Source organism: Anopheles funestus, chromosome 3RL (assembly GCF_943734845.2).
Source record: "Anopheles funestus chromosome 3RL, idAnoFuneDA-416_04, whole genome shotgun sequence".
In the NCBI taxonomy this organism is placed as follows: Eukaryota; Metazoa; Arthropoda; class Insecta; order Diptera; family Culicidae; genus Anopheles; species Anopheles funestus.
The window spans coordinates 29,938,129-29,965,563 of record NC_064599.1 but is presented as its reverse complement, the minus strand read 5'-3'; the positions used below and the strand labels follow the sequence as shown (position 1 = coordinate 29,965,563).

General features: G+C 41.0%; 2 protein-coding genes across 3 annotated transcripts; one reads left to right on the top strand and one right to left on the bottom strand.

Annotated features, from left to right (window-relative positions):
- The first annotated feature begins 730 nt into the window (after positions 1–730).
- On the top strand, positions 731–11,181 carry LOC125767880 (uncharacterized). The gene is made up of 6 exons (XM_049434836.1): positions 731–1,977; positions 6,835–6,937; positions 7,958–8,191; positions 9,351–10,189; positions 10,350–10,571; positions 10,659–11,181. Exons 1-6 carry the CDS (start codon positions 1,869–1,871, stop codon positions 10,991–10,993), a joined length of 1,842 nt encoding a protein of 613 aa, XP_049290793.1. The 5' UTR covers positions 731–1,868; the 3' UTR covers positions 10,994–11,181.
- Positions 11,182–11,228: 47 nt separating this feature from the next.
- Positions 11,229–25,427, bottom strand: LOC125767878 (uncharacterized). 2 transcript variants are annotated; one of them, XM_049434833.1, is made up of 8 exons: positions 25,035–25,427; positions 17,466–17,585; positions 15,114–15,274; positions 14,789–14,963; positions 13,406–13,448; positions 12,163–13,333; positions 11,854–12,093; positions 11,229–11,786 (listed from the first exon to the last, which is right to left on the bottom strand). In XM_049434833.1, exons 2-8 carry the CDS (start codon positions 17,575–17,577, stop codon positions 11,652–11,654), a joined length of 2,037 nt encoding a protein of 678 aa, XP_049290790.1. In that variant the 5' UTR covers positions 17,578–17,585; positions 25,035–25,427; the 3' UTR covers positions 11,229–11,651. The 2 variants fall into 2 exon arrangements, with proteins under 2 accessions (XP_049290790.1, XP_049290791.1); XM_049434834.1 differs by having other exon boundaries at positions 25,275–25,427.
- Between the last annotated feature and the right edge of the window lie 2,008 nt (positions 25,428–27,435).

Below are 27,435 nucleotides of genomic sequence, written 5' to 3'. Positions count from 1 at the left end.
GTTTGTTGCAACTTCATTCACTAATTTATTTTTACATTTAAATAACTTTCTGACGCTTTTCTACCACAAAGTGGAGAAACAATGTTAAAAAACAATCCTTTTAAACTCATTAATTTTAAACACGTCTGGCAATGCTGGTAGCCGGTGTACATTTTTTTTTAAATTTTTTGGCAACTTACTGCAACTTATGTAACATCCGCAACGTTACGAGGATGCACCCGCGCCGGTATGTCGCTTTCTCTCGCGTGACCACTCATTGTCATCGAGAATAAGCGTTGATATTTCATACCTTTACTTGTGCACATTGTACCATTCCGCGGTCTGGTGTAAAACGTTAAAGGGCAGCCACTAAACCTGTTGCAAAGAACGTTTATCGCGAAGGTTCGAAGCTGGTCGTGCAGCGAACAGAACCGTACCGACCACTAGGAATGTGTGGTAGGTCTGTTGCCGATTGTGCACTTCCTGGTGGTACCAACCAAACGAACAGCTGTTTCGATTTAGTCGCCTCAAAAAAGAACAACATAAAAAAATCATAGCACGTGATCGGACAATATGGATATGCAGCTAAAGGTATACAATAAATTGAAAAAAGCAAAACAGAAAATATTGCAATTACTATTTACACTATGAAAAAGCGAGATAAAGAGAGAAAAAAAAAGTAAAAAGAAACCACACAATAAATCACACCACAATGTATTGACAAAATATTGACCCACCCTAGGGAAGTTTTTATGTTGACTTCTCCGCACGGTAGCACCGAATAAATCAAACAATTGCTTTAACACACATCAAATATGTGTGAACCTCTGGAAATGATTGAAAATTGGCAAGCCCGTACGCCATTTTCTGAAGATAAAAAGAAAAGCCACCAGGTGCACAATTAACAGCATGGTGTTTGATTTGCTTTGGACAGCCGTTAAGCCGAAGGCGTTGTTAAGGAAATACAAACAAAACATGCTCAAGCGATAGAAAGGGGTAAACAAAGAAAAAAAAAGATATGCAACCACGCGGCATTGCATTACGCAATGACATTATTGCACATTTGTCGCTCATACCAGCATCGGTCGGCATCGGCCCATCGAAAGTGTTGTGCGTTTGTGCGCATGGTAAAGGTGGTGTGTGTCCTTAGGTTGAAGGGCGCGCTCGGTTGCAATAATGAAACCTTCGAGCCATGGATCTGCGATGCGCGATGGAACACAGAGCAGAAAAAAACGCGTCTCTCAAACCAACAACTGGAGAAAATTGCACCGGCAACAAGATGCAACACCCCGCACGTGCATTCGACTGGTTTTGATTGTTGTCTTTCAGTTTCTGGTTTCTTGTCTGGCCTTTTGTCCACATCTCGTTTCTCTCTGTCTCGTCATCGTGGTGGTGGTGGTGTACATTGCAAAGGTATGTAGACAACGGTGGAAGATTGAGTTTGGCCAGCAATACGGTTTGTTGCTGCTGGTGGGTAGGCCATATTCCATGCACTTCCATACAGTGACTTTGCCGTTGCGGTACGATCGGTCAGTGGGTTTTCAGTCGCGTTTGGAACACCTTCAGCGAACGGTGTCGGTATGTTGGATTGTGTGACCCAAAAAAGTAGCCAACTTTAGCAAAATGGTTCAAGAATTGGTGTTTATTTAAAAAGCAACAAAAAAAACAGCTTCTTGTTGTTTCGATCAACAATCGTGCTTGGTTTATTTTTTATTTTGAGTGAAGTTTATTCGGAGTGTGAAAGTTGTGTTCTTTTTGTTTTGGGTTTTGTTTCAAACTTTTCCGTAATTTCCTCATACGCAACACAAGCGATCGTAGCTGTTCCGTCGTATCGTGGTGTGTGTGTGTGTGTGTGTGTGTGTGTGTTTGGGGTTCTAGTTGTGGCGGAAATGATGAAAACATTGCAGCTGATTGTTTTGATTGTGCAGCGAGTTTTGATTACGGCCGGTGTGTTCTTTACCGCTGTCGTTGTGATCCACTTTACCGCCATCGATCCGAGTGAGTATGCGTTGTTCGAGTGCAAATGTGAAGCGATATAACGATGCGTTTGATCGAATGACGCTATTGCAAATTTGCAGGAAGAGAAGTTTTGCTAGTGGAAGTATTCATGGTTAATGCTGTAATTTGAATATTTTTAGTGTTCAGAATCTAAAGAGAAGTTGTTATATAATTATGTTTGAAAATGAAAACAGAAAAACTTAAAACAGAAACTAAATTGGTAAATCCTTGACTGGCAGACAGTGATAGTATATCATTTAGTACCCCGAAAATATAAACTAGTTTTGGTTTGTGGATCTGATTATTTGTTCCATGAGAAAGCTCCCCGTGATGGATTTTGTTTTTCGTTTACCAACAAGAACAGGATTTTTGTTTTGAGGAGAAAGTGATTTTAGTCGTCTTTTGTATCAATGTGTAGATATCATTAGAGAATGTTACCTAAAATTTGGTACTCATGGAGTGAGCTCTAAAATTTAAACGCCTTGATTAGATCTTTTATATTATCAATACTTATGAACAAATAGAACGAAGCTGTGGTATTGAAATGGCGCACAAGTTGTTGGAAGTGCTTCACGAACTTTGCACCAGATTCTGTAATGTTAGGTGTTTTTCAGTTTCCAAAGAGTGGCGGTTGATGATACATTAAATCAAACTCCAAAAGCTCTCAAAGATCGCTGTGAGTCCGGCGATTGAGGACCTCGTGCCAAACAGACGATTGATCATTCGCATCTCTGTGTGTCTCCACTAGAGTATGTTGCTGAGGGAGCCAAACATTCACAAATTGTTAAGTCAACAGCAAATAATGTGCAACAATTGAATATCTCGCGACATATTTAAAGGTCGGGGGATAACGAGATTTTTGCATGTCTTATACAGGAAATAGAGGAAATAGGTTAAGCTTAATTGAATAGATAAAACATATAGAGGAGCTCGTATCAGTTTTTAAAATAATTCTTTTCCGTGAAGTACTGCCCTTCAGTAACTCAAATTGATAGTTTAAGCCTGATAAAGCTATTGCTCATGTTTCAATTGACTTGTGCAGTTACATAAAGATTGTTTAATTTTTTGTAAAAGAAACATAATAAGCTATAGAAACACATCCAATTGTGTAAGTAGAACGGTTCATTTTATTTTTAGTACAATTAATATCCATCTCAACTTATCTGTAACAGACTTTAGAATTTGCTTGATGAAATCGCATCACATTACGCTAGCAAATGACCATCGGTTGCTCGTACAGCAGTGAACAAATGGGATTGTGTTTGTGTGATTTTTCAGATGCAGCGTCCCTTGCTCGGCTTAAAAATAATTTCCAATAAAAACTTTTAATTGCTAAGAATTTTTGGCTATTTCCCGCGAGGGTCGTCAAGTGCCCGCAACTGGTCTGGTCGGGCCGAGTATTGTGTCGCTGCATATCACACAGAGAAAAAAAAAAACGACCTAGCCATAAATATTATAATTCAACCAGATTTGACACCTTCCTGCCTTTAGCTAGACACTTCGCTAATATGCATCGTTAGTCGGAAATGTTCAAAGCTTTCAGGTTACAGCAAACTGTGAACTCGCGACAAAAGCAACACACTGAACGAACTGTATGTCTATGGCCTAAGATTATGACAATATCCTTTAAGAGCTGCTGCGTAATGTCTGCGAATGGGAAGCGTAATAAAACGAGATTCGAGATTTCGCAGCCATATCAAACGCCTTTCTTCCTTGTGAAGCAGCTGGTTTGGCAAGGTTGTGCTGACAACAAAATGTGCAACGAAACCCGTCAGGAAGGCAATGTACCTCAGGAAGGCAATGTACAGTTTTACACATAAAAACGAATTATTCCCGTACGGCGCATTTGAAAGTGAAACATGCAAATACTCTTATTTTTCAATTGAGTAATTTACGATGCGGACGGAAAACCCGTACCTTCACGGTGGTTTTTGGTCGTCAGTTTAAAACGGGCTAAATAAATATGGGCAAGATACCAAGAAGTCCTTTCAAGAATACCACATTCAACAGATTAGTGTAGTGAAAAGAGACGTAAAAAAGGAGAAGACAAAAAAACCACAACCATTGGATGGAATCGTATCAAAAATCTTAAATTCGTGGATGAAATGAAGGCCGTTAGCCAAAATCTAGTTTCGTCACGATTTATTCTTCACGATGGGTCGCAACCGGCGCGTATCCTGCCGTGCACGGTTATACACTTGCTCGAATTATGTTTGCTTCGAAATGCTTAAAAATATCATTAAATGTGGTGAAAATTCGATTCCCCCCGCTCGGGTCTCCTGCTCGATGTTTCCGATGACCCATCGTTACCGAATCGACCTCCCGCCGACTACCGCACACTATGGAAACCATTAAGCTTTGTCAACTTTTTCTGTGCCTGTAAACGATGGATAGATGGATGGATGTTCGGAGGTCGGATCTGTCCTCAGCACACACACGGTGTCACACCGCTCTACCAAAAACCCGAATCGGAGAGGTAGAACACAATACATATAGCCGTGTGCGATGTTCGATGTGTCCGTACGACGAATAAAGACCTCCCCAACAACTCGCTCAGGTCGTGGTCGAGATATTGCAGCGTCCACAACTACTGGTGCTGGTGTGTCCAAGCCTGGGGAGGACATCTATTTTTGGGGTCCACTCCGTTCCACCGATCAAATTCGCCCTCGTCGTCTATCGTCATCGTACTCGGCGGTTAGGTAAAACCAACAACAACAAAAAATCTCTCTTTTCGCTTACCGGTGGAAAATCAGCGAGACGCGACACGGTGCAAAACGGTAATAAGTGTCAGGAAAATTTATCTAGCTCAGCTTCGCACCCTGACAGGCGGGAGGATCTCACAAACGATCTTGCAGTGGGTCGGGTCCGGCACAATATTATAGGGTAGCGCCTATTCTTTCCGCTACTGACGGATCCCGGTCGGCTGGGAAGCGACCGAACCAAATCATCAGCCCCCGGGGGTAGGTGCACCCAGCTGCTCAACGATCCGGACGTAACCGCTGTGAGCATTGGGGATGGGTCTCTCCTGTTTTCCTTCACGACCACACCGTAACCGGAAGCGTCCAAAGTACGGATCGTTCTGTAGTGCGACCTTTACCCGGTTGTATAGGTGAAGAGTAGGTGGTTTTAGGGAAGGAATGGGGGATTAATTGCGTAGTAAGACGCTGTTACACATTAGTGTGTTACAAGTTTTGATCGTAATTGTGTCACTAATCGAAATGAATAGTCCCAAAATCAAAGGAAGGCCTTTGGGAAAGGGGCTTAAGCAACATTGTTCTTCACTAGGTGAACGGGTTCGAGCACGGACGGTACGGGAAGCTGTACGATAAATACATTTAACATGCTTTTTGAATCACAGATAATAACGAACATTTGATGATTTCAACAACAGAATGCTTTTTTGGTGAGACTTATTATGGAAGTGGCACTTCCGTCACTTTGACAATTTTTTGTAGATCTGTTTTTGTATCTTGCGTTTATTGAGCATGATGCTTAGTATTCTTAAACTAAAAATCTGTTTCTTTCTTCAAGGATCCAAGGATTGCTTGCTCTTCTTTTAAAATAATTCTTATTTTGGGATATTTACTTACTTTTTTTCTTTATGTTTCATATTTAAAAACATGATCATGTTGAAAAGAGCATTGGTAAACTTTTAACCCGTTTTAAAGTGTGGTAAATTTTTAAAAAATCCTTTTAATTAGATTGTGATAATATTGGATTTAATAAATGAAGTCATATTTTTAAAAACAAACTTTCTAAGATTGATCTTTAGTTTCATTTTAATTCAAATCGATCAGCCGAATCTTTCAGCTATATATGCAAAAAAACATATTTAAAAAATTTGGTATATTTTAGCCACTTTAATAGAGATATCTAAAAAAAAACATTTCACTGCATTTTTTTATAATTTTTATGTCTATATTATATCACTGAGCACGTGCTAGCTGTGTAAGGACATTAAAAACATAAACAGACATTTGTGTTTTTCTTGCATACGTCATCGATATCCTTGCACGTGACCTGCATGCTTTCTGCGTTCCTTCTAATGCGTCATTCTGCTTGAAAGTTCATAGTTTAATGGGCTAATTCTTTTTCCAAACGATGCTTTAAGTCACCTCGAATACCTTGAAGTGAGTGAAGTGTCTCTGGTTTTTGGTCGAGTCGAGATGCACGTGAAACAACAATCAATTAGAGCTAGCTAACCGTGGCCGTACAAAGTGTAAAGGTAAATTGCATACTGCATGCGACAATTCATCCTTCCCTAAAGGTTAGCCGAGTGGTGTCCTTCACGTTGACACCCGTAGACGGGTGGGCCAGATTTATGCCAGCGATGTCTAATTAGCCCGAAATTATGTACACCGGGAGCAAAACAGTTCGCAGCGCCATTTCTCACCTAATGGAACGAATATGTAAACTACTTACGATGAAACAAATGATGCTTGCGGTAGAGTGATCTTTTCATATTTTTTATGATCAGTAGAAGACATTAAAAATATTCCATCCATTGTTCCATGAAAGATTATGATGAAGAGAAAAACCTTCATGCAGAGTAATATGAATGGATCACATTGCCGTGTTTGAAAACCGATGCCAAAAACCGAAAGACATGTGCCGATCTAACCAGGCATCGGAACTGGCGTTGCTGAAAAAGGGGTGAAATATTTTTAAAACAAGTCAATTCTTATTCGACACGTTCGTTCGAAATCGCTCCCAGACAAAAGGGTGCAAAAGGGATCACCGAACGGTCACAATGGTAACACATTTGTGGTTTGAGGAAAATATTAATTTCAAAATTTTGTTTCGAGTGTTTCTCAGCACTTTTTTCTACTCTGGTTTGTTTTCGTGTTTTCGTTGCAGAGGAACGTGCTGTTTCGTGCGATCGGGTTTGTAATCGAGCCGACTGGCCACGGATTTGCCGCTTTGAGCTGGTCGTAGAAAAACGCACCTTTCGCCCTGACAGGTACGTTATGAAATGTTTTACCGAGAGGAATTAATCAGCATCATCTTTAGCTCATAAATCTATATTTACTTCCACCATTGCGGTAGCTGAAGCTTGTGCTAGGGATGAATGGTAGATTGTGCAGCTTAAGAATGGTTCGTTAAGTCCATATATTTTAGGAATGATTTAAGTTTATTGTTTAAATATTATAAACATGAATTAAAAGATTTGGTTTCATTTTTCAATTTATTCTAACGTATTTTTTCTGCTAGTAAATTTAAAATAAATTAAGAATGATTGAAAAGAATGAGTTACTTACTTATGAAATTAATATTAGATTAAATTCAATGAAATTTAATTGTTTCTGAGTGTAAATTGGATGAATCAAATAATTACAAAGAAAATTACAAAGAAATAAAATAAAATTAAAAATACTTTTATACAAGTCACCTCAAACTAAAAAATAATTTTAATGTTAAAACTAGACAAAAATTTGATTTTTATAAACTAAAACTAATAATTTTATTTTTTGTTACAAAACACGACAATTAAAATTCGATTTATTGGTATAAAAACAAATCTGATCGACACCTATCATGTAATTAAGTTTTTATTACTTACATAAGCTACAACTTCGCTAATAATTAATCATCCTGTAACATAAAGTGGTTCAACGTAAGCAATTTAAATTACTACCCTGTTAATTTGAAATATTGACAAATACATCTCATACGCCCCGGGGCTTTAAAAGACTCACGTTCCTCACATTCATCTCTTGGCGCACATAAATCGTCCCACTTGTCATCAAAAGGTACAGCAAAGATTCCCTTTTTTCTCGGGATATAGTTTACTTCGTCCCTCGGACGGGTCGCGTTTGGCTAAAAATGCTTCTTTTAATGAACTCTTTTTTTAAAACACCCCAACGGGAACGCAGTGAAGTGTTAAAATTTCATTAAAAAAAAAATCCCGATCGAGCAAGTTCGTTTGTATGCGTTTGTGTCTAACACGTAGCCTTTGCTTTGCAATTCTCCCTATTTGTAGCAACTCCGCTGTCACTGACAACGTGTCGTTAGCCGATGGGTGGAAACCCTCCGAGTCGCCCATCATCACCCACTACTACACCATCAATGGACGATATGTAGGTCCCACGCTGACCGTGTGCGAGAATGACTTCCTGGTGGTGGATGTCGAGAATCGAATCCCCGGTGAGAGCGTCTCGCTACACTGGACGGGCCAAAGCCAGCGCCGTACACCCTTCATGGATGGAGTACCGATGTGAGTGGTGAGCAGATAAATCACGCGTCTCGTGTCTGATCGATAGGGAACCGGGTTGGTTTTTTGCGTTGTACTGTAAAGATGAAGATGAAGCATGAAGATGTGCAAAGTGAGTAAGAGTAAGATATTGAGTTGAAACGTTGTATTGAACGAGTTTCGTTCACTCACAACGAGGAGTTTTAGCGACTCTTTTTTCACTTACTACAATTCACTTGCATACAATACCAAAACTAGCCAAATGAATATACTTCTCGCTTTGCCTAACTATCAAACGTGTATAAGCAAACAAGCGGGTTAGTCTGATCGGCAAGGACATGAAAAGCGATTCGCCTCTGCTAAGGAGATTGCAAATTCATAGATTTTATGAAATTGTTTTATTATTTTTTAATCTTTTTTATTTAAAGCATTATTTAAGTGAAAAGAAACTGAGTTCAACAAATTCGCATTGAAATACATCAATCGAAATTTAGCTAAATTTCCCAAAAAAATTAAAGAATTTTAAGAAATTTTTGTAGGTATTTTTTATTATTTTTTATTCTTTTTTTTTATTTAAAGCATTATTTGAGTAAAAAGAAACTTATTTCAACATATTCGCATTAGAATAAATCAATTTAAATTTTGCTAAGTTTCCTAAAAGAAAGCTAAGGCTATAGCCTTAGAGATTGGTAATTTATAGTTTTTTTTTGGAGGCCCTTTTGTAAGGCTTGCATATTGAACTCTACAAGCGCCAAAAAATTCGGGGCCCTTTTAGCCTCGGGGGTTTCATTTCAACCCATTTTTGTTTCAACTAACTCGCACTTTTTTGTTTCAACTCACGTATTTACTCTTTTTGCTACTCGACTCACCACTGCTACATGTTTACACTCATGTTTTTTTTATTACTCCGAAATGAGTCGTTAAACGAGCTAACTCCTAATATCGACTCATTCACTTTGAGTTGACTCACTAAAAAGAATTGTGATTCTCATCTCTACTGTGATTGATGGATGTTCCATGAACCTTTCCGATATATTTGGAGTAAACAATCATTTCGATAGGATTTTCTTTTTTCGGTAGTATACTTTTTGTCTGGTAATTTTGATGTTAATTGCCCGCAACATCTCTGGAAGATCTCCGGATTTCTTTAAAATACATCAACCATTAATCAAAATCATTCCAGGATAACGCAATGCCCGATTGCAAGCTTCACACGATTCCAGTACAAATTCCAGGCGGATAAAGCGGGCACTCATCTGTATCATGGGTTCACCGGAACGGAACGTACCCAAGGTCTTCTTGGTGCTTTTGTAGTACGTTCTGCATACGAGCAAAAGCATTCTCCCGTGCTTAGTGTCCTCACGGTAGAAACGGTATGGCTGGTAACGGAGCTGCAAGGAATGCTTGCAATTAATGGACAACGAGACTGGCGACCGATTTACTCCCTAAATGGAACATCAGGCGAATCCAACCTCCGTGTCAGACTCCTCTATGCGGCGAGTCAGTGCCAGCACTGGGTCGAGCTAGAAGACCATAACCTACAACTTCTGGCACTTGATGGTAATGGTCTGGAACATGGTACTATGCACCCTGTTAGCCGTATCCTACTGCACGACGGTATCCGGATGGATCTAACTTTTACTCGACGAATCCCAACGGACGGGGACAAAATTAAGCGAGATTACGAAATTCGGTTCACACCGCTCGAAACCAAACGAGGTTCTTGTGACCGTGCAATATTTCTGCTTCACTACGACTCCCATCTGCACGGCCATTCCCATACGACGAGTGTCGGGACGGATGGTGCCGAAAGTATTAAATATAATTTAATCTCACCTCCAATACTGCACCCGGCAAACAAAGCGCTAGATCTGGTTGGAAATACCTGTGGAACGACTGTTCTATGCCCGCAGGACATACAAGGTGCAAGGGATCAATTTCCACAGGACCTCACAACGTACGATACGCGGCTTGAGTTTACGATCAGCACACGGCCGCTCGATGGAACAGGACCCTTCGGAGGTACATTTGCGCGCAATAGCAGTGCATCCGAGTGATGCGCTCAGATGAGATAATAATAATTATTCGAAACTCGGCTCGGAAAATGTGCTTTTTTTCTACCTTTCTCAAATGTCGTTTTTGTTGTTTTCCCGCTTCTACTCCCCCGGGTTCTACTTCACAGAACCGATCCGCGAGACGGTGCACTCCGTGAACGGGTTCACCTTTGCCTTTCCGTCCGTGCTGATGCTACGCGAACCGGCGAACGATGAGCTGCGGGCACACACTTGCGGTGGCCATCGCTCGGTGCCAAGAAGCTGTCACCCGCTGACGGCCCGGTGCGAGTGTGTGCACGTCGAGCACATCGAAGCAGGTCATCGGGTGGAAATGGTCCTAATTAATGCCGGTAAGTCCACCAAGCGCCCGGTCGATCCGTCGCACCCAGGTTGATGCGGCTCATGAACGTTTGGCTTCTTCGTTTGGTTGCGTCTAGATACTGCGGACGATTACGTGTATCACCTTCACGGGCAGAGCGTGTTTGTTGTGGCGATGGCCACCGGACATCGGATCGCACCGCAGAAGCTGATGCGCAACCTGACGGTACCGTTGCAGCGAGACACAATCATTGTACGGCGCGACTCGATCGTTGTGGTGCGGTTCGTTGCCAAAAATGCTGGACTGTGGTTGCTGCGCGATATTGGGTCACCGTCGTGGTCCCGTGGCTTAGATGTGGTGCTGAATGTGGGAACGCACCGGCAAAACTTTGACATTCCGAGCAATTTCCCTTCCTGTAGGCATTTTGTAGGTCCTAGGTACTTTTTAATTTGAGAGGGAGCAGTTCTTTTTTTGTGGAAAGAGTAAATCAAATAATCAATGTGATAATAGAAAAAAATGCAATTAATACTGTCCACTGTTTAAACATCACAATAAATAAAAAAAAGAGCTTTATTCTAAATGTACAGCATCCATTCTGAATCAGAAAGAAAAGAAATCATCACTTGTATGTATCTTTAAGCTTTACAGGCGGTAGTATACTGATTGTCTAACTTTAGGCGCTTTCAAGCATGTTTGTACGATCGCTTCATACAGCGATAATATTTGTAAAACTTGCCTACCTCTAGGCGCATTTATTTATGTAATTTAGTTAGCAATATCGTTTCACATAAAGGATAGCAATTTCATTTCTAGAAAACGATTTTTTTTAAATAGGTTTTAGTTAAATTATTCTCTTGTGTTGAGTTTTGTAAATTGGTTTTTCGCTTTATTAGTTTTCTAGAGTAAAAAAACAGTAAGGAGGTGTATAAACGGTGTAGTAATAGTCATTGCCGCGACGTAGCATAACAGACAAATATAATATCGTTAATTGGCACATTGTTGCTGGTGCGCGTTGTCCTTCTCCCATTCGTATACAGACACTCACACGCAGATGATTGTTATTCCAGTTTGTAGGTTAAAACATAAAGAAACGCTGCTCTGCTGTCGGGGACTACATGATAGAGCAGGGCATCGCACAACACAGTGGCAAACAGACGGGTACGACGGCGGCACCAGATTTGCTGGAGCTTTTCGATTTACTCTCCGCCTCGTATTTATACATCCCGCTAGCCTTCGCATATTCGCCCTGAAAATAAAATTAAATCGATACATTGCGGTGTCCGCTTCTATATATAAATGTTTGATGAAAGCACCTGTGATCTCCATCCGCTCGCTTCCATCTCCTTCTTGGCAAACATCTCATGCCCGGGCGGATAGTATACTGGTGGGCCGGCAATATTTTTCGATGACAGCTGATTTGGAGCTGTCTTCTGATCCACGGTATCATCAATTGGTTTCGGTCCCGTTCCATTCTTTTCGGGTGATGCTCGCCTCGGTCCGGTACCATTGTCGGTTTGTGATGTGACTTTCGACTGGTAAATAATTTGGCCATCCTTTTGAAAAAGAAAACAAAGAGCGTACATTATAAAGTTCTTGCTTGGTGTAATGTACTCCAACGCTACCTCGCCAAATGTGGCCATCAGATCATCCAGCCGCCGTGGAGGATTGCCATCGATGTCATTCCGATCGATCCCGTCCGTTGGGAACGGTTGCAGCAATGGTTCCCGTTCCGCCGGTGGTGGATACAGATTGCGGGTCGCATTAGTAGTGGTTGAGCTGTACTTGTACGTCACCGTTGTCGGTGGTGGAACACCTCCAGGACCGCCCGGCTGTGGATACAGATTGTCCGCAACGGGGACAGGCGATCCGTACCGATTGTTGGTGTTTGTGCGCTCTTCACGGTACACGTACGTGGTATTATTACCGGGCGGATATCCCGGTTCCTGTACCGTGTACTTCATGGGTTGCCCATCTGGACCACCGGTCGTTGGAGGTGCCTCAATCGCACGGAAATTACCCGGATAGCCCGGTTCAACCGGTTGATCCGGATAGTAGTTCGTGGTCGAATGCTTCGTGTCCTTCTTGTAGTAGATGGTTTTGGCCGTGTTCGGTGGTAGCGGATGGTTGAGTATCGTCGACACCGGGTACTCCTGTACGTTGTTGGTCGTGTTGAAGGTTTCATTCTTCACCAGCACCGTCTTGGTGCCTGGGTTCACATGCTGCACCGGATGATCCGAATATGGTACCGGAGCTGGCAGTGTGTTGGTGGTCTGATTCACTGCCTGATTGGTGTACGAGATGGTTTGGTTCAGTGTGCCAGGTGTACTATCCGGTGGCAACTCGTACGTGTACGTACGCACCGTCGTGGTGACTTTCGTGTTCGGACGGGGCAAGATGTCGTCCGACAAGGGAATACTGTGTAGCACGTTGGCCGCGTCATCGACGTGTACGGTTTCATTGTAGCGCACATTGCGGGGCACCAAATCCGAACTCGGCGATATCGTACGTGTCTCGGTGTAGTACTCCTCCGACCGTGCCGGTGTCATGGAGCGCTGCGGTGTAGCCGACCGGTTAATGCCACCGTAGATGCCGGAGCTGTCCGAACCGTACGATACATTCTTTACCGTCGTCGACGAATGGTTCTCGTACGGTGGGCTACGATGGCGCGAACGTGACTGACGTACCTCGTAGCTGTTCGGTGAATCGAACACCAGCTCTCGGTTTACCGGCTGCTGCTTGCCACCGGCACTGCTGTACGTGGTAGTAGTCTTGATGATCTTCGTACCGGGTTCACTGTAAAAGAAGAAGGACGATGGTGTTACACGTAATTGGATTAGGATAGAATGCAGTACTATCGATGCTTACTGTAATCCAGAATCGATACCATCACGGTTTAAATGTCTGTTACCTGGAAATATTTAAGAACAAAATGGCATTCATTAGTTTTAATGATTGAATTTGATTCATTTACTGGAACAAAAAGCTTTTAATTGCTGTAGGCTACACCATTGCAATTTGATTCATCCAATTCTATGGAAATCATTTATCAAATAAAATTCTTGGGAATCGATTGCATTGAAATTTTCACGAGATGTTCTGTACACAATTAACTGGCTTTTGTCGAAGGAATTTATTTTGAAGTTGATTTTTCATTGATTTATGGGCAAATTATAAAAAAAGAACGTCTGCCATTTTGTCGTGAATAAAAAAAAATATGTTTCCTCCTTTGACAAGCGTTAGAATTATGTATATTCTTCCAATAAATCCCATAAAAGACTGTTTTAGGAGCTTCTGAGTGTATATTAAACCTTAATTAAACATCATTTGTAACACTAGAACAACCAAGCGTTTGAAGCGTTTTTTTTTTCTTATTGATGGACAGTTTATACATATTTTCGAAGAGTGACTTTATATTTTAAATTTTTTTGAGGTTGTACTATAAAATATATATACAAAAGTCGTGAATTAATGCACTGGAAGAAAATGAAACTTTTCAATCAAAATAACTCGTCCGGTAGTTTTACTGTTAATTGCCCCTAACATCAACCACCAGGCTGCTCCATTGGTCAAGTACGAAACATACGAAACATTATTCTTCCCACCAATTAGCAACTGTTTTCTTACTGATTTTGAACACATTTAAGGATATTTGTTTACTTTTGATTTTTTGCAGTGAAGTTCAAATAACAACAAAACAAAACACCTTTCAATGGTGTCAAAATTACACGCTACCATCGTCATTTTATTTCGATACAACTACGCCACTGTTCTGTAATAAAAGCCACTGACCCAGTTTGGACGCCAGAATCAGAACGCGAACGTGTGGTTGTGTCGTATCGTGCTGTGCTAATTTTAACTTAATTTTCGGCTGACATTGTGCTACTTTCCGTGCATCGGCACTGTCGACACGGTAGAAGTATACCAAGTCCACACATCAAGTCTCAGTCTCGTCAGTGAGAAAAACGAAACTTTGTTGGTACCACCAACGCAGTAAGATGATTTTAGTTTTACGGAGAACTTTACCACACCAAATGGATTCTCTCTCTTTCCCCTTCGTCCCCTCCCCCTCCCCCTCCCCGCTCCCTCCTTCATGACTTCGAACGTGAAACGTCATTATGATTAATCACGTTCGCAGATCACGTCTCGGCACAAAAGGTGCGCTGGTAGCTTTATTTTTAGTTTTTTCTAGGCGACTGTTTGTTTTGTTTGGCGCGACGGTAGCCAGCATCCGCAACGTCCCATACTTACTGCGATCGAGCGATGAGTCGCGCTCACGTTCAAGATCATTCAGCAGCGTGTCGAGCTGATTAATGTTGCGCTGGTACACCTCACTAACAGACTGATCCGTCCGTCCTGCCGGGAGTGTGCTGCCACCGCTCGATTTGTACTCGTACTTGGCCGTCTTGTACACCTTCCGTTCGTTCTGCGTTGAGTCATCGGTGTTGTGTTGAGGGGAAAGCAAAGTCAACATAAAACAAACAAACCACAATTAAATTCACAAAACGCAACATTCGACAGTGAAGCTAAACAAAACGATTCAGTGTCCTGCACGCAAGGACGCAACTAGCCGTACCGTGGTGATGGAGGGACTGACAGATCGCTCGCGGGCAACCGTCGTGACATTGGACGGCTGCAAATACTGCACATCGCGCGACGACGAGTAATTGGTGATGGGTTGACCTAGTGCGCTTCCCGGACGGGAAACACTTGCCTGCAGGTCCTCCAGAAGATTATCTGGCGTGGAGAAAAAAAGGAGGAAAAGAGGATGAAATAAAAATAAATAAATATTTAACTAACAGCTTAACCGGTGAAGGATGACGGTGAAAGTGGGAACGCTAAGAAAGCTACGGCAAGGCGCTTGAGTTTCGCGAATCGTTTGAAGATTTAATAAATGGACCAAAGTTTATCCGCTTGCTCGTTAGCAGAAGTAGCAAAAGATTCGCTGACGAGCGGAATTAGTGGCTGAGTGGCAACAGTAAGGAACAAAGTAAGAAACAGTGTCCGTGCTGATTATTAAATCTAATTAGAGTCTTCTCGTTAGCTAAGGTGCATAACGAGAATTGCAAGTTTTTATGCTTTTCTTTTCGCGGGTAAAAACATTAAAAATGTATTTCAAAACAAGGAAGTTGTTTATTTAACAAAATCACTTGCTCTAGAGAACGTCTTAATTACGGATATTTGAAACAGTTTTGCATAATTTTTCTCTTAAGTAATATTAAAAGTTAACCGAGTATGCCCGGGATAAGGCAAATTACAAGGAGGAAATGCCTTGCGAAAATTGTAATTACCTCAGCCGTGTGTGGCTGACAATACGGCAAAAGCCGTAATCATGTAATAAAATAAAAAAAAAAATAATATTAAAAGTCAATCCTTCAAAAGCATGTTGTTTGTTTGTATTTTTAATAAATTTGGTTGCCCTTTAAAAAATAAACAGAATTATTTAAAGCGTGAAACACGTTGTTCGCTCCCCTACAGAGATGGAAAGGAATTTTTATTTCACAACAACTAGAGCATTAACGATCTGCTTTTTGTGTTCCACCCACAAGAAAAATTGTCGTTTGGTTTGTTTTTCTTGTCCGTTTGCCAATTTTACGTTTATCATTAGCCTTCTTATTCTTTTCAACCGTTAAAATAAACATAACGATTTGTGATACTGTTGTCATTTACGATATAAATAATGATAAACTACTTTTTAAAGTAATTCTTTTGCAGTTTTCAGTAGAAATATCCGATCGAAAAGAAATAAATGACCATTCAATCTTTTCTCACATAGAAAACGTTCCATTTTCTTCCATTTATGTATTGCTTTTTGCACAAAACAAGCTTTTCTTTCGCTCCGTGCGCTCGAAAGGAAAGGTAGTAATTATGATTCTGAGTACTTTCTAATATCATGCTTGAAAGGAAGTGGTTGCTTTTCAAATTGTGCAGGCATGCCAAAGAGTTTCCTTTTGGTTATGGATTAGTGCCAGCAGTGACCAACTACAGCTGAAGGCTGCAAATGGTCAGCTCGCCGGTTGAGTTTAGTAGGAATCATGAGAATGTTTTTTTTTTGTATAATCAGTGGCAGGCAATTTAGCCATGTTAAAGTTTTTTGTTTTTGTTTTGTAAGTACATAAATGTTGCGTAACATCTTTTCATCATAATGATTTTTTTTAATATTTTATTTTTGTATCGATGATAGAATGGCAGCAAATTTTAATCTTATTTCAAGATCAAATCTCGAAAAAGAAAATTATATAATTCTTCTTCAATATTTCTGTTAAATTGATTATTTTTCGGCAATAAATGATTTTTCATTCTATATAAATTTTTCCTGTCAAAATTAAAACTTTTCTACATCTTTTCTTTTTTCTCTTATGTGTTCAACTTTTAAATATCGAGCTATAGGTATTAATGAATCATAATCTGGTCCACAAAGGAAAAGAATTATGCAAAAAACTTTAAAAACGTTGAAATATTGGTACCTCTAGATCAAATATTTAAGGAGGCAGATAAAATATTAATAAAACAATTTTATTCTCCTTGGATTGGCGATCCCTGCCTTGGAAAATTGCACATACGGTAAAGATTATAGCTTAACTGCACCATAACACCGGCACACAAATGCAAGTGCAAATGCATCAATTCTTTCTCCATTGTCTAAGGGATTGGTTTGCATTGTGCTAGATGAAAATTGCTTGCAGCTGTTGCAGAGCGCATGCATGAATGTCCGTGATAATGATTAGTGTCTTAGAGTCCTTTTGTTTGTAAAATTGGATGCTTTTTCAAGGTGAAGTGTACAAATGTGAATTCTTGTAAGGGAAAATGTCACCGTGAAATGGAAAATAATTCGTAAAGTCGAAATAACGATATGGAAGTGGAAATTTCTATCCTATTGCTTATAAATCTTTGCTTCGAAGCATAACTGCATCTTTCCATCACTTACCCAATCTATTATCGAACTGATGACCGTGAGTTGTGGGCGTAAGCGAACGAGATGGCGACATGACTCGTACCGAGGACGAATATTCTTCCCGTCGTTGCTCCCTGGTCGTCATATTTTCTGCTAAAGAATGGGGAATAAAAGAAAACGAAGAAAATTTCCACGTTATAAAACGATTTATACTTTTGCACTGGGACGCAACGACACGGAACGAAATATTCCATTCCAGCTCTTGAACATCTCATCCTGCGTGATTGCGGTGTCCATTTACGCAGTGTCCTTGCCGTGCTGTGGTTGTGAATCAGGTTCTTTCTACGTATTATACGTCGCATGGATGGGAGACAGTAGAAAAAAAATGCACCGAGCAAAATGCACTGAAGTGATTTCGAAACAGATCGTAAATCGCAAACGAAGGTGCAGTCGATGCTGTCAGGTCGCATCTGCTAATGAGATCACCGAGGCAGGGCAAGACGATGGATCAGCAAATCGACCAACAAACCGACCACATCGCTGCCGAAGTGCCGAAGATGGAGAGAGAAAAACAACTACAAAAAAACCTGTTACCATCCGACCCTGGCGATTGCTTCGCTAGTGTCCGTTAACGGTGCACTCCTTTTACAGCAGCGAAAACGAAAATCTTCCTCGAGTTCCCCACAAACGCACCTCTCCCATAAACGAAGCAAAACCCGGAACTAACCACTGTCCCCGGCAAAATCAATGATTCGACCCAGATGGACGACAGCATCCATCCGATTCCGAGGCGGAAATAGCAGAATGGCGTTCGAGGAACTCTGTCACGCGAGTTTGATAGGAAAAGGTTCGGAACAGCAGAAAAAAAAAATGTACGAACTCGAGCACGGTTATTGCCACCAGCTTGGTGAAAAGCCATGAGCGCTCCATAAATGGGAACCAACGATGGTCATGAAATGTATCTCGCAGAGAAGAGGCGAGAAACCAACAATCACCGTAACCGGTACGCGGAGGCTTTAACGGCGAAGTTGAAGGTTAGGGCAGGTTGTCGAAGTGCTACTGCTTGGTGATGCTTCTTTAAGTCACTCGGCCAACAATGTGGATACGTGCGAGTGTGTGTTTTTGCACAGTTCGTTTCCAGCCCTGATTCCGGATATTGGACGGAACTTCTCCAGCTTCCAACAGCATCCGAAACATCCGGGGGCAAAGTGATGTGTCTAAGAGTTGTGTCTAACGAAATTTTTGGAACTCCACAAACAAACTCACTTTTGGTGTTGTGAACACAATTTGACGCTTGAAAGGAGTGTGAATAGAATAGCTCCATTTTCTTAATGCTCGCCGACGACATTCCGACGGTGTTTGTGTGTGTTTGATGTGAATCGTCTGAAAGAGTCATTCCACCTACACACTTCCGGCGGAACAGTGCCGTCGGGAGTCGTATGTTCGTCATAAAAGATCGCACTGCTGATGTCATAGATAGTGTGTTACGTCAGCTAGTGTGCCAGGTAAGGGTATTTGTCGTTAAACTCTAATATAGCATTTATCTCACTTTATTGGGTGGATCGTATCGATGACATATGGGCGTAAACCTTGCTTTATTTCATTATTTAACATCATTTGAACATTAAAATACATTTTTCTGCTTTTGATTGGTATTAAATCAAAGTAAAATGAATCCGCAAAGAAAGATGTGGCAGTCTGAAAACTGATAGAAAACATCTGGTTGCGCTTTTCACCAGGTAACAAGATCTGCTACCATGAACGTTGGAAATAATAAATTTTCTTGGAAGTAAGCTTTTTCCGTTTGAACTAAATAAGCTGCTGCCACTTTGAAGCATAAAATTTACGCTAACGAAAGAACTGCTAGTAGAAATAAGATCATACAATTCCTCGTACCAAATAAAACCACGTGATCCTTTCTTGCGTTATTAATTTCAAATAATTAGCATCGCTTCGCTTGGGAGAAGTGGTCTGCGTTTTTTCTTTTTTGCACAGCCACTATACCAGTTGGCGGCTAAAAATTGTTGGCATCGACTAAGCGAGATTTCCACATCGAAATGGTTCATTATCGTGAACTCAGTGAGATCGGTACCGTACCCGAATGCAACACACCACCTATACGGCCCACAGCAACAAGTGACCTTCCGGCGCCAATGGCCATCGCCGATGACATCATCGAGTGTCAATTTGCACCCCCGCATAATAAAACCGTGGCAAACACTCAGACCGAAAGCCGAGAACTGTGCAGCAAAAACCTCAAATGATCTACAACCGTAACATCCCACACGAATAAAGAAATGAAAGACAAACTAAGAAAAAAAAAATCCCCCAACCATACACACGCATATTTTTGATCGATCGCGATAGGGAAGGTTTTCTGGGGCAAAATTTAAGGGCGTTTTTGCACTGACAACCGTCGTTCTCGTTCCTCCGTCTTTGCGACGCGGTTAAGCAGGTCTGCATCAAGCAAACGAAGTACGTTAAAGGCGTCGGCGATTGCACCGTGACGTGGTGGTAAAACTTGTTTCGTCTGCCTATAAAAATGGACACGAGACCGGGCCACAACCTGCTTTGTGCGTACGTGCCATGCTTTTCACCTTCGTTCCTATCCTTTTCCACAGCACAGGGTGGATTCTACATCCGTTCGATTCTGCTTTTCTGCTAGTGTTCGTTTGGGAAGGTTTGTTAACGCGTGGAACACATGTTTATTTGCTTTGAAAACACGGGTAGCTACGGCGGTTGCCTCTAACGTCTCTACCAAATGCCGGTCCAAAAACGTTCGATCTCCGTACGTACTTTGGTTTGGTGATTTAACGACGCACACGCACACTGTGGTGTGCCCGAAGCCGAAGAGGCTGGCCGTGCTTGGGAGTTGTGCATTCGATGCCTAGCGGATGGGAGCAATTGATTTCGTGCAGCGTGATGGATTAACCCTTGCATGATGCAGGATAAACAAAGTGATTTTGTTTGTATTAAATTTAGGAAAATTTCCAACATTGTACAACATTGGTGTTTTGTTATTCAATGATCAAGAATTTCAAAAAAAAAACAACAAGTTGTGAAGATAACATAACATAAAACATACATAATGGTAGAAAAATAATATTAAAATAACAACAAATAAAATTTTAAGGATTCTTCATCCTTGAAATGAAATGGAATGAATGAACAAAAGAAGATGATTTTACACTACAGGTCATTAACATAACACCAATGCCCAAAATATCTTACACAAAAATAAGAGTTATTGAAATTCTTTAAATTATCATAAAACATTGTACAGAAGTATGATTTTCTCAACAAAATACTTTGATTTATTTCAAACCCAGGTTTAACTCCAAATATAACTCTTCTGCTCGAATTAAAAACATTATAACCTCTTCCTCTAATTTTCCAACAGTTACTCAAATTTCACCGTAACGTACCGTAACGAGCATTGGTAACCTGTTAATGAAATTATTATTGCTCCAAACGCTTTTTTTCTTTCTTCCATCGCGTGTCTCGCGCGAGTCTCCCAACGCGGTAATGGCTACTCGCACACCATCAACCGTACCGGATCATATGGCCCTGAGACCGGGGGCCGGCAGTCTGTTTGTGTGTGCATCTGTGTGGCTTAACGTTCTTGTGCGCTTGGACGGTATTTTTGGACTCATGCATGCCCGTGCCGCTGCGCTCATATGGTCGGAAATTCCTTAAAATCTCGTAAACAATCCATCCGAACCGGGTCGGGCTCGTGCACGATGGAAGCTGTGACTGGGAAAAAGTCAAATTTTCATCGCTAAAATTAGAAACACATCTAACGACCGGTGGAAAATTCGATCACCAACAACGGAGCACAAAACACAGCGAACAAGCGGGTTCCAAACGGAGCGTTTTTCGATTTGCAAATAAGTATGAAGCGGAAGGTGAGCAAATGACCTTTTTGCACGGGCAACAAGCGACTAAGGCATTGTGGTCAACGATTGACTAAAGATTGGTAAAACCAGTAAAAAGAAAACAAAAAAAAACCGGAAGCCTAGTGGATGGAATGACGAATCTTTCGATGGTGTACTTTTAACACTGTCCTCGCCAGCTAGTTCAAAGACACCATTACGTCTATCATCGTGACGAACAGCGTGAAGGCGAACGATGATTCTACGATTGCGTACGATTATTGACTTAACCACAGGGAGGAAGGATGCCGAGGGAGCGATTCAGCGACGCAAAGCCGTCTGGCGCCTTTGAGAGTTCCCTTCCAATCGTTACGTTGCATATCACGGCTCCAGTGCAGTGAAGTGGACCGGGCCACACATGCAGCGGCCTGATCCGACAACACATTCTTATGCAACGTTTAATCTATGCACGTATCAATCCCACGCAATACCGCGGAACTGACATGCAGCAGGAGAGTGCGGCAATCCGAGCAAAGGATGGCGAGATGTTTGAGATTTATTGGAAATTGATTTTTGCCCAAAATGCATCAAGGTTGGTAAGTGGTTTTTGATTGGATTTTTGAGTGATACATCGGAAAGTATCCGCGTTTGTTCTGAAGTGCCAATACTTAGTAGTAGTTATGTTGGAAGAAGATTTAATGTCTGATGTTTAATTTTGTTTGAATAGGATTTGAGATTCCGAAATGGACATTGTACTTCACATCTTGAAGTGAAATACTTTTACTGCATTTAGGATTTTTTTATTGCACTCTTATTGACAGATATATGAGACAGATATGAGTATGTTTTTGTAAATCTCAAAATAGTGAGTAAAAGATTCCAAACTTTATAATCACTATTTCAATCCGTTTCAACTTTCTTGGAATAGTGTTGATTCTCTATTTTGCATCTTCTGAGCGTAAATAACTTTTAATCTATTTTTCTTTATTCTACTAAAAAACAATACCACCATTTAAGCGTATTTGTTTGACAAAAGAGATAGTTCTCCGAACAACCACAAACCGGTAATCTAGTGAAATCGAACGCTACCCACGCACCCAGCAGCAAGACACATATGCTGCATCTTACTACATCTACGCCACTACAATCCATGTGTTTTCTCTGCGACTTTGTGCACCGAAATGTCGGTCAACCCACGGGTTACCACCAGTTGCCTGATACCGAACTGGAGCAAGCACGAACCACGAAGAAATAATACCACAACCGCACACTAATCCATCGGTGCAACTTTGCAAATCGTTGTCTCTCGTGAAATTGCACCGTATGGACCGAATATCTCCACCGTTGCTGTTTGCTGCAGCCCTTCCACCTATACACCCACACACACATACACACAAATACACATATGCTTTATAAGCTTCCATGGTAAACGAGCAGTAAAGTCAACAATGTGATCGTATTTATATCGCATACTTCCCCTTTCGTGCGAGCATCATCTCGCGTCACTTCTGATGCCGTGGGTTCGAACAACATAAACATTTAATTAAACACAAGTGCACTTTGTGCATCCATGTGCATAGGTGTGTTTGTGTGTCTTGGAGGCTAACGAATAGTTTAAATTCGCTAGGCTTACCATGCAGTTACCTCCTACGTTCGTTTAACCGTGGTAGTAACCGCACAGCATCAACACCCATTCAATCCGATTCACTGTGGATCGATCGAAGTTTTTCTCCGCTTGCTTTCAAAGAATAAAATCATCGTTGACAACGAAACCACATTGTAACGTAATAAATAAAAAGGTAATAAGTAAGCGTGCGTGGGTCTCCCAAAAAAAAAAAAAGGAAACATCAACAACCGTGGTCATCTCCTGTGAGTGGAATGGAATTATTCACGTACGTAAAAATAACGACCAGCACAGCCTGTTATGAAATCATCCGCTTAATTTGAAACTCTCACGCAGACGGATTTTGTGTTTGGTGTGCGGAATTTTCGCTGAACGGGGAATGGGACGCGATGGCTAGATAGAGACAATGTCACAAACAATACAATTCTGTATCTTACCGTCTGTTTTAGCTGCGTATCAAGTTTCAAACGGTACGAAGCAAAGGAAGCGATATGCGCGAGTAAGGGAAAATGGACACTCATGGTGAGGTTTGGGAAAGGCAAAAGGGACGGATTTATGACCGGAAATAGTATCCTACGGTGAGTTCGCTAAATGACACCCATGGGAGGAATAGGAAGCACATTTTGTCGTGCTTTATTGTTCATAAATAGTTGAGATGGAGTCTGTGATTGCTGTACTGTGCAGCAGGAGTCTCGATGTAATGGAAAAAATAATATGTTTAAGTTGTGAAGAAGCTTTGAAGCTAGTTCTTTGCAACAAAGATAATATGTTCTTATATATATAAAAAAAACACTAGTGCTGAGATTAAAATCTTATCAAAACAGTGACGATTCCTTCATATCATTAGTCGACTCCCAAAATATTCATGAGCCCTTAAAGATTTAAAGAGACGAAAACATAAATTAACTACTCGATTGTCACAAGCATTTATTTGACTGTGAACATCAAGAGGTGTTAATCTGCCAATTCTGGCATTCCTTGACTTTATTTAACCGTAACTAGATATCTAATCCTGCATACAGAGGTACGGTTCAGATGCGATTTGATACCCGCTCCTGTTGTGAAAAGACTGGCACTGCTCCTACAAAGAATACCGATCTGTCTCGAATTTGTGAGGATTCATGAATCTTTGAGGGTTTTGAATAGATATTCTCTCAGTTCAAGCATTCATTCAGATTCACCCAACACTATAAGAAACCTTTTCAAGTTTGGTTTTTTTTTAAGAAAACATTCCTAAACCATGTGCCTCACCCTCAAATAATAAAGAAAAAATATTCTTGGCAAAAATATTCTCCCATTTTAGCATGTTGCCGCCCTTACGAGATGGTTCACATTCAACAAAACCGGTTTTTTTGGGGTTGTATTTTAATGCTAATGTTTGCCCAACTGCCACTAACAAAAATGTTTCTCTTTGGTCAACAATTTTTGTCATTTTGTCGCTCCGATCGCTATACATTTGTCTCTGATGGAACAGCTCGTTTCTACCATCATTCATTATTCTACCAGATTATTACCAATGCATACCAATACCACGTACAACCAGCATGAAGCTACTGTATCTCTTCTTTCGTTACATTTGGAACGAAGTTCTGGATTTTGTTTGAAGTGTTATTGAAAAATTTGTTTGTTTTTTTTTCGTTGTAAAACATTGAACTGTTATCTGTCGTGACACATTCTTCAGGGTCATTCGGTAAGATGCAAACCAAGCTACTAATCACAATCGCGGTACCTATTCGATGCCTGGTACGTTTGCTCAGTGTAGTCAAATAAGTCGCCTCTAACGATTGACAGCCATGTCGGTGATAATTGATAAACATTTATGGCCAAAGGCAGACTGTTGATGCGATCATCTTCTTTTATGGCGGACAGTCAGCGAAACCGTGAGTAGGAAATTTTATGGATGCGTTATGGGGTGTGAAACAAATCGAACCATACACGGGAAGTAGAATCAATATTATTTATTTCATGATGGTAAATCGCATTTGGTAATTTACTCATGATAATAAAAAGTCTCTGTAATGATTTTTGAGATGGTACTGTACTGCTAAATTATGGTATTTAATATTCGATCGATGAGAACACTTTACGAATTGCGTTTAAACCAACCCAAAACGCGTCACGTTTTGTTGTTGAAACAAGGCCGGAATGTGGAGCTAGATTAAACTTTTGGCGCACATTATAAATTCCGTCCACCATCCATCCTGATTTTATGTATTTTTTTTTCTTGTCTCCCATGCACTCAACCCTATCAATCTCACATACTGCGCCTTTATACACGGTTCTTTACACTGCGGCCTTCTGCTCTGACCACCGCTCGCTCGTACACTTGTTCACCTTTTGCATTACCTTTTTCGGGATTTTCGGGAGATGTTTAGGCGAAAATAGGGGAAACGGAAAAAACACACTCCAAAACAACTGCAAACGGACGCGAAACTTGAACAGCACTTTGCCGCGACGACCGCTTGAATGTACGCACCGACTCAAACTGACGATCGGTGCCGTCGGCCGCCTTCGTGCTGAGCATGTGCGCGATCGAAAGCCACAGACATCTACCCCCTTCTTCAACCCCTTTCTTATCCCTAAGCCCGTTTCCCCTCTTTTTCAAACCCAAAATACACGCAAACAGGTCGCAGCTTCAAATGCCGGTGTTTGTGTGTTGGATGTGTGCGTGTCTCTTGGGGGAATGTTTGCTTTCGGTTTGCTGTGTCTTGCCGCATCTTTTACTAGCGGTAGATCGCACGATCGGTCGGCGCTGTTGATCAATGGTGCATATGTATTGTGGATGGATTTATCGCACCTACACTAATACATGCCAACGGAACGTTTTCTGTGGTGAAGATCGTTTTACAGCTGGGGGTTGAAAAAGTGACTTGTATGCAATGTTGTGTTATATGAGGGATAGTTCTGGTTAATAGAGAATCGTGCCAAGATGGCGATATTGTCGGTGCGAAGGGTTTAATATAATAAGGTTTAATTTTAATAATCTTTAATAGTATTAAGATGATGTCACATAAGTTAAAAACTATATTTGACAATGTTATGAAGTATAACAACTTAGATGATTTATGACTTTTTAAGCATTTTTTTTAAATAATGTGAGCTCCATACGACTCTACTGCCAAGAATTTATTGTTTTTGGTAAGTGTAATCGGTTTATTCTTTTTATTTTTCTAATTTCTGATTTTGATTCCTATTTTTGAATTATTATAAAATATATTTATTTATATAGCTGACGTTTTGTCAATTCCAGTGCAACCGGTAGAATAAAAAATTAGCAGGAGAACATTAATTAATGGAGTACTACTTGAACGAAGAAACAAAATTTGTTTAATTGACTACTATAGAAAAAAATGAAAATGGTTTTTTAGTATTTATTAATGTATGTGTTACTTTCATGAAGACTATCTTAAATCCGTCCAGCAAAATTCCTTAACTGTATGTGTTTCAATGTGATGAAATGGTTTAGGTGGCTGCATAAATTACAAAAGTAATGAAAGGTACACCGGTGCATCCATCTTGGTGCTTGCGTTACATGACAGACAGTACTTTTCCATCACACCGCCCTATCCTATCCGTTGGCATCCCTCCCTAAACACACATCAACATGTCATGGTAAAAAAAGGAAAGGCATCCACAAACACATCGGCACATTCTTAGGTGCACGAAATGGTATAAAATAATGAAGTTGCAACGTAAAATAGGGTCACAAGACACCGATGACAGCACTTAGGTGGGATGGAAGAGCGGAAGAAAGGGGGGCGGTTGAAAATTGCCAACGAATTTTGAGCAGATTCATCCTTTTTTCCAGTGACGAAGCACACGGCGTGGTGTGTAGGTGGCACGTAAAAAAAAAACGTGGCACACCCATCGTTTTCCATTCATGCAACACTACGAACCTGTGAAGGATGTGCCGGAAGGTGTTTCCCACACGGAAAACGGTTGTATGAGCTGGGTGGCAAAAAAAGTCTAATTTTTTCCATCTCTTTTTTTGTCCTAAAGCAGGTGTTTTTTTGTGGATGTATAAATAGTATCGTGTTGATTTAAAACGTACTGAAAGAACTTTTCGTATTCATTTCCTATGAATATGTGTGCGTATTTACTTTTCCTGTTTGAAATATTAATACAAAGTATGTGCAGTTTATGTTGCTCGAGTGTGAAAGAACGAACACGAATTCTTCCATCTCGACTCATGCTAATGATTTTCGCATCCTTGGAAAATTGTGTTGGCCTTCGCGTGCGCTTGCTAGCAGCACGCGTTCATTCACGCTACACGTAAGAACGTAACGCCCGGAAGCAGCATAAAGCTGTGTAACGCACCGGAGCGTCCATTCGCTACACGACTTTAACGCTCCGTGTCTGCTCGGTGGAAAATCGGTTTTCCTGGCCACCTCCCCTCCACCCGGTCGGCTGGAAAATAGAATAACCATAACGACAAGTTACACGCACACACTAACGCAAGCGCTTGTGTTTGTGTTTTAACGGCGGGAGCAGAACGACTGTTAAAAGG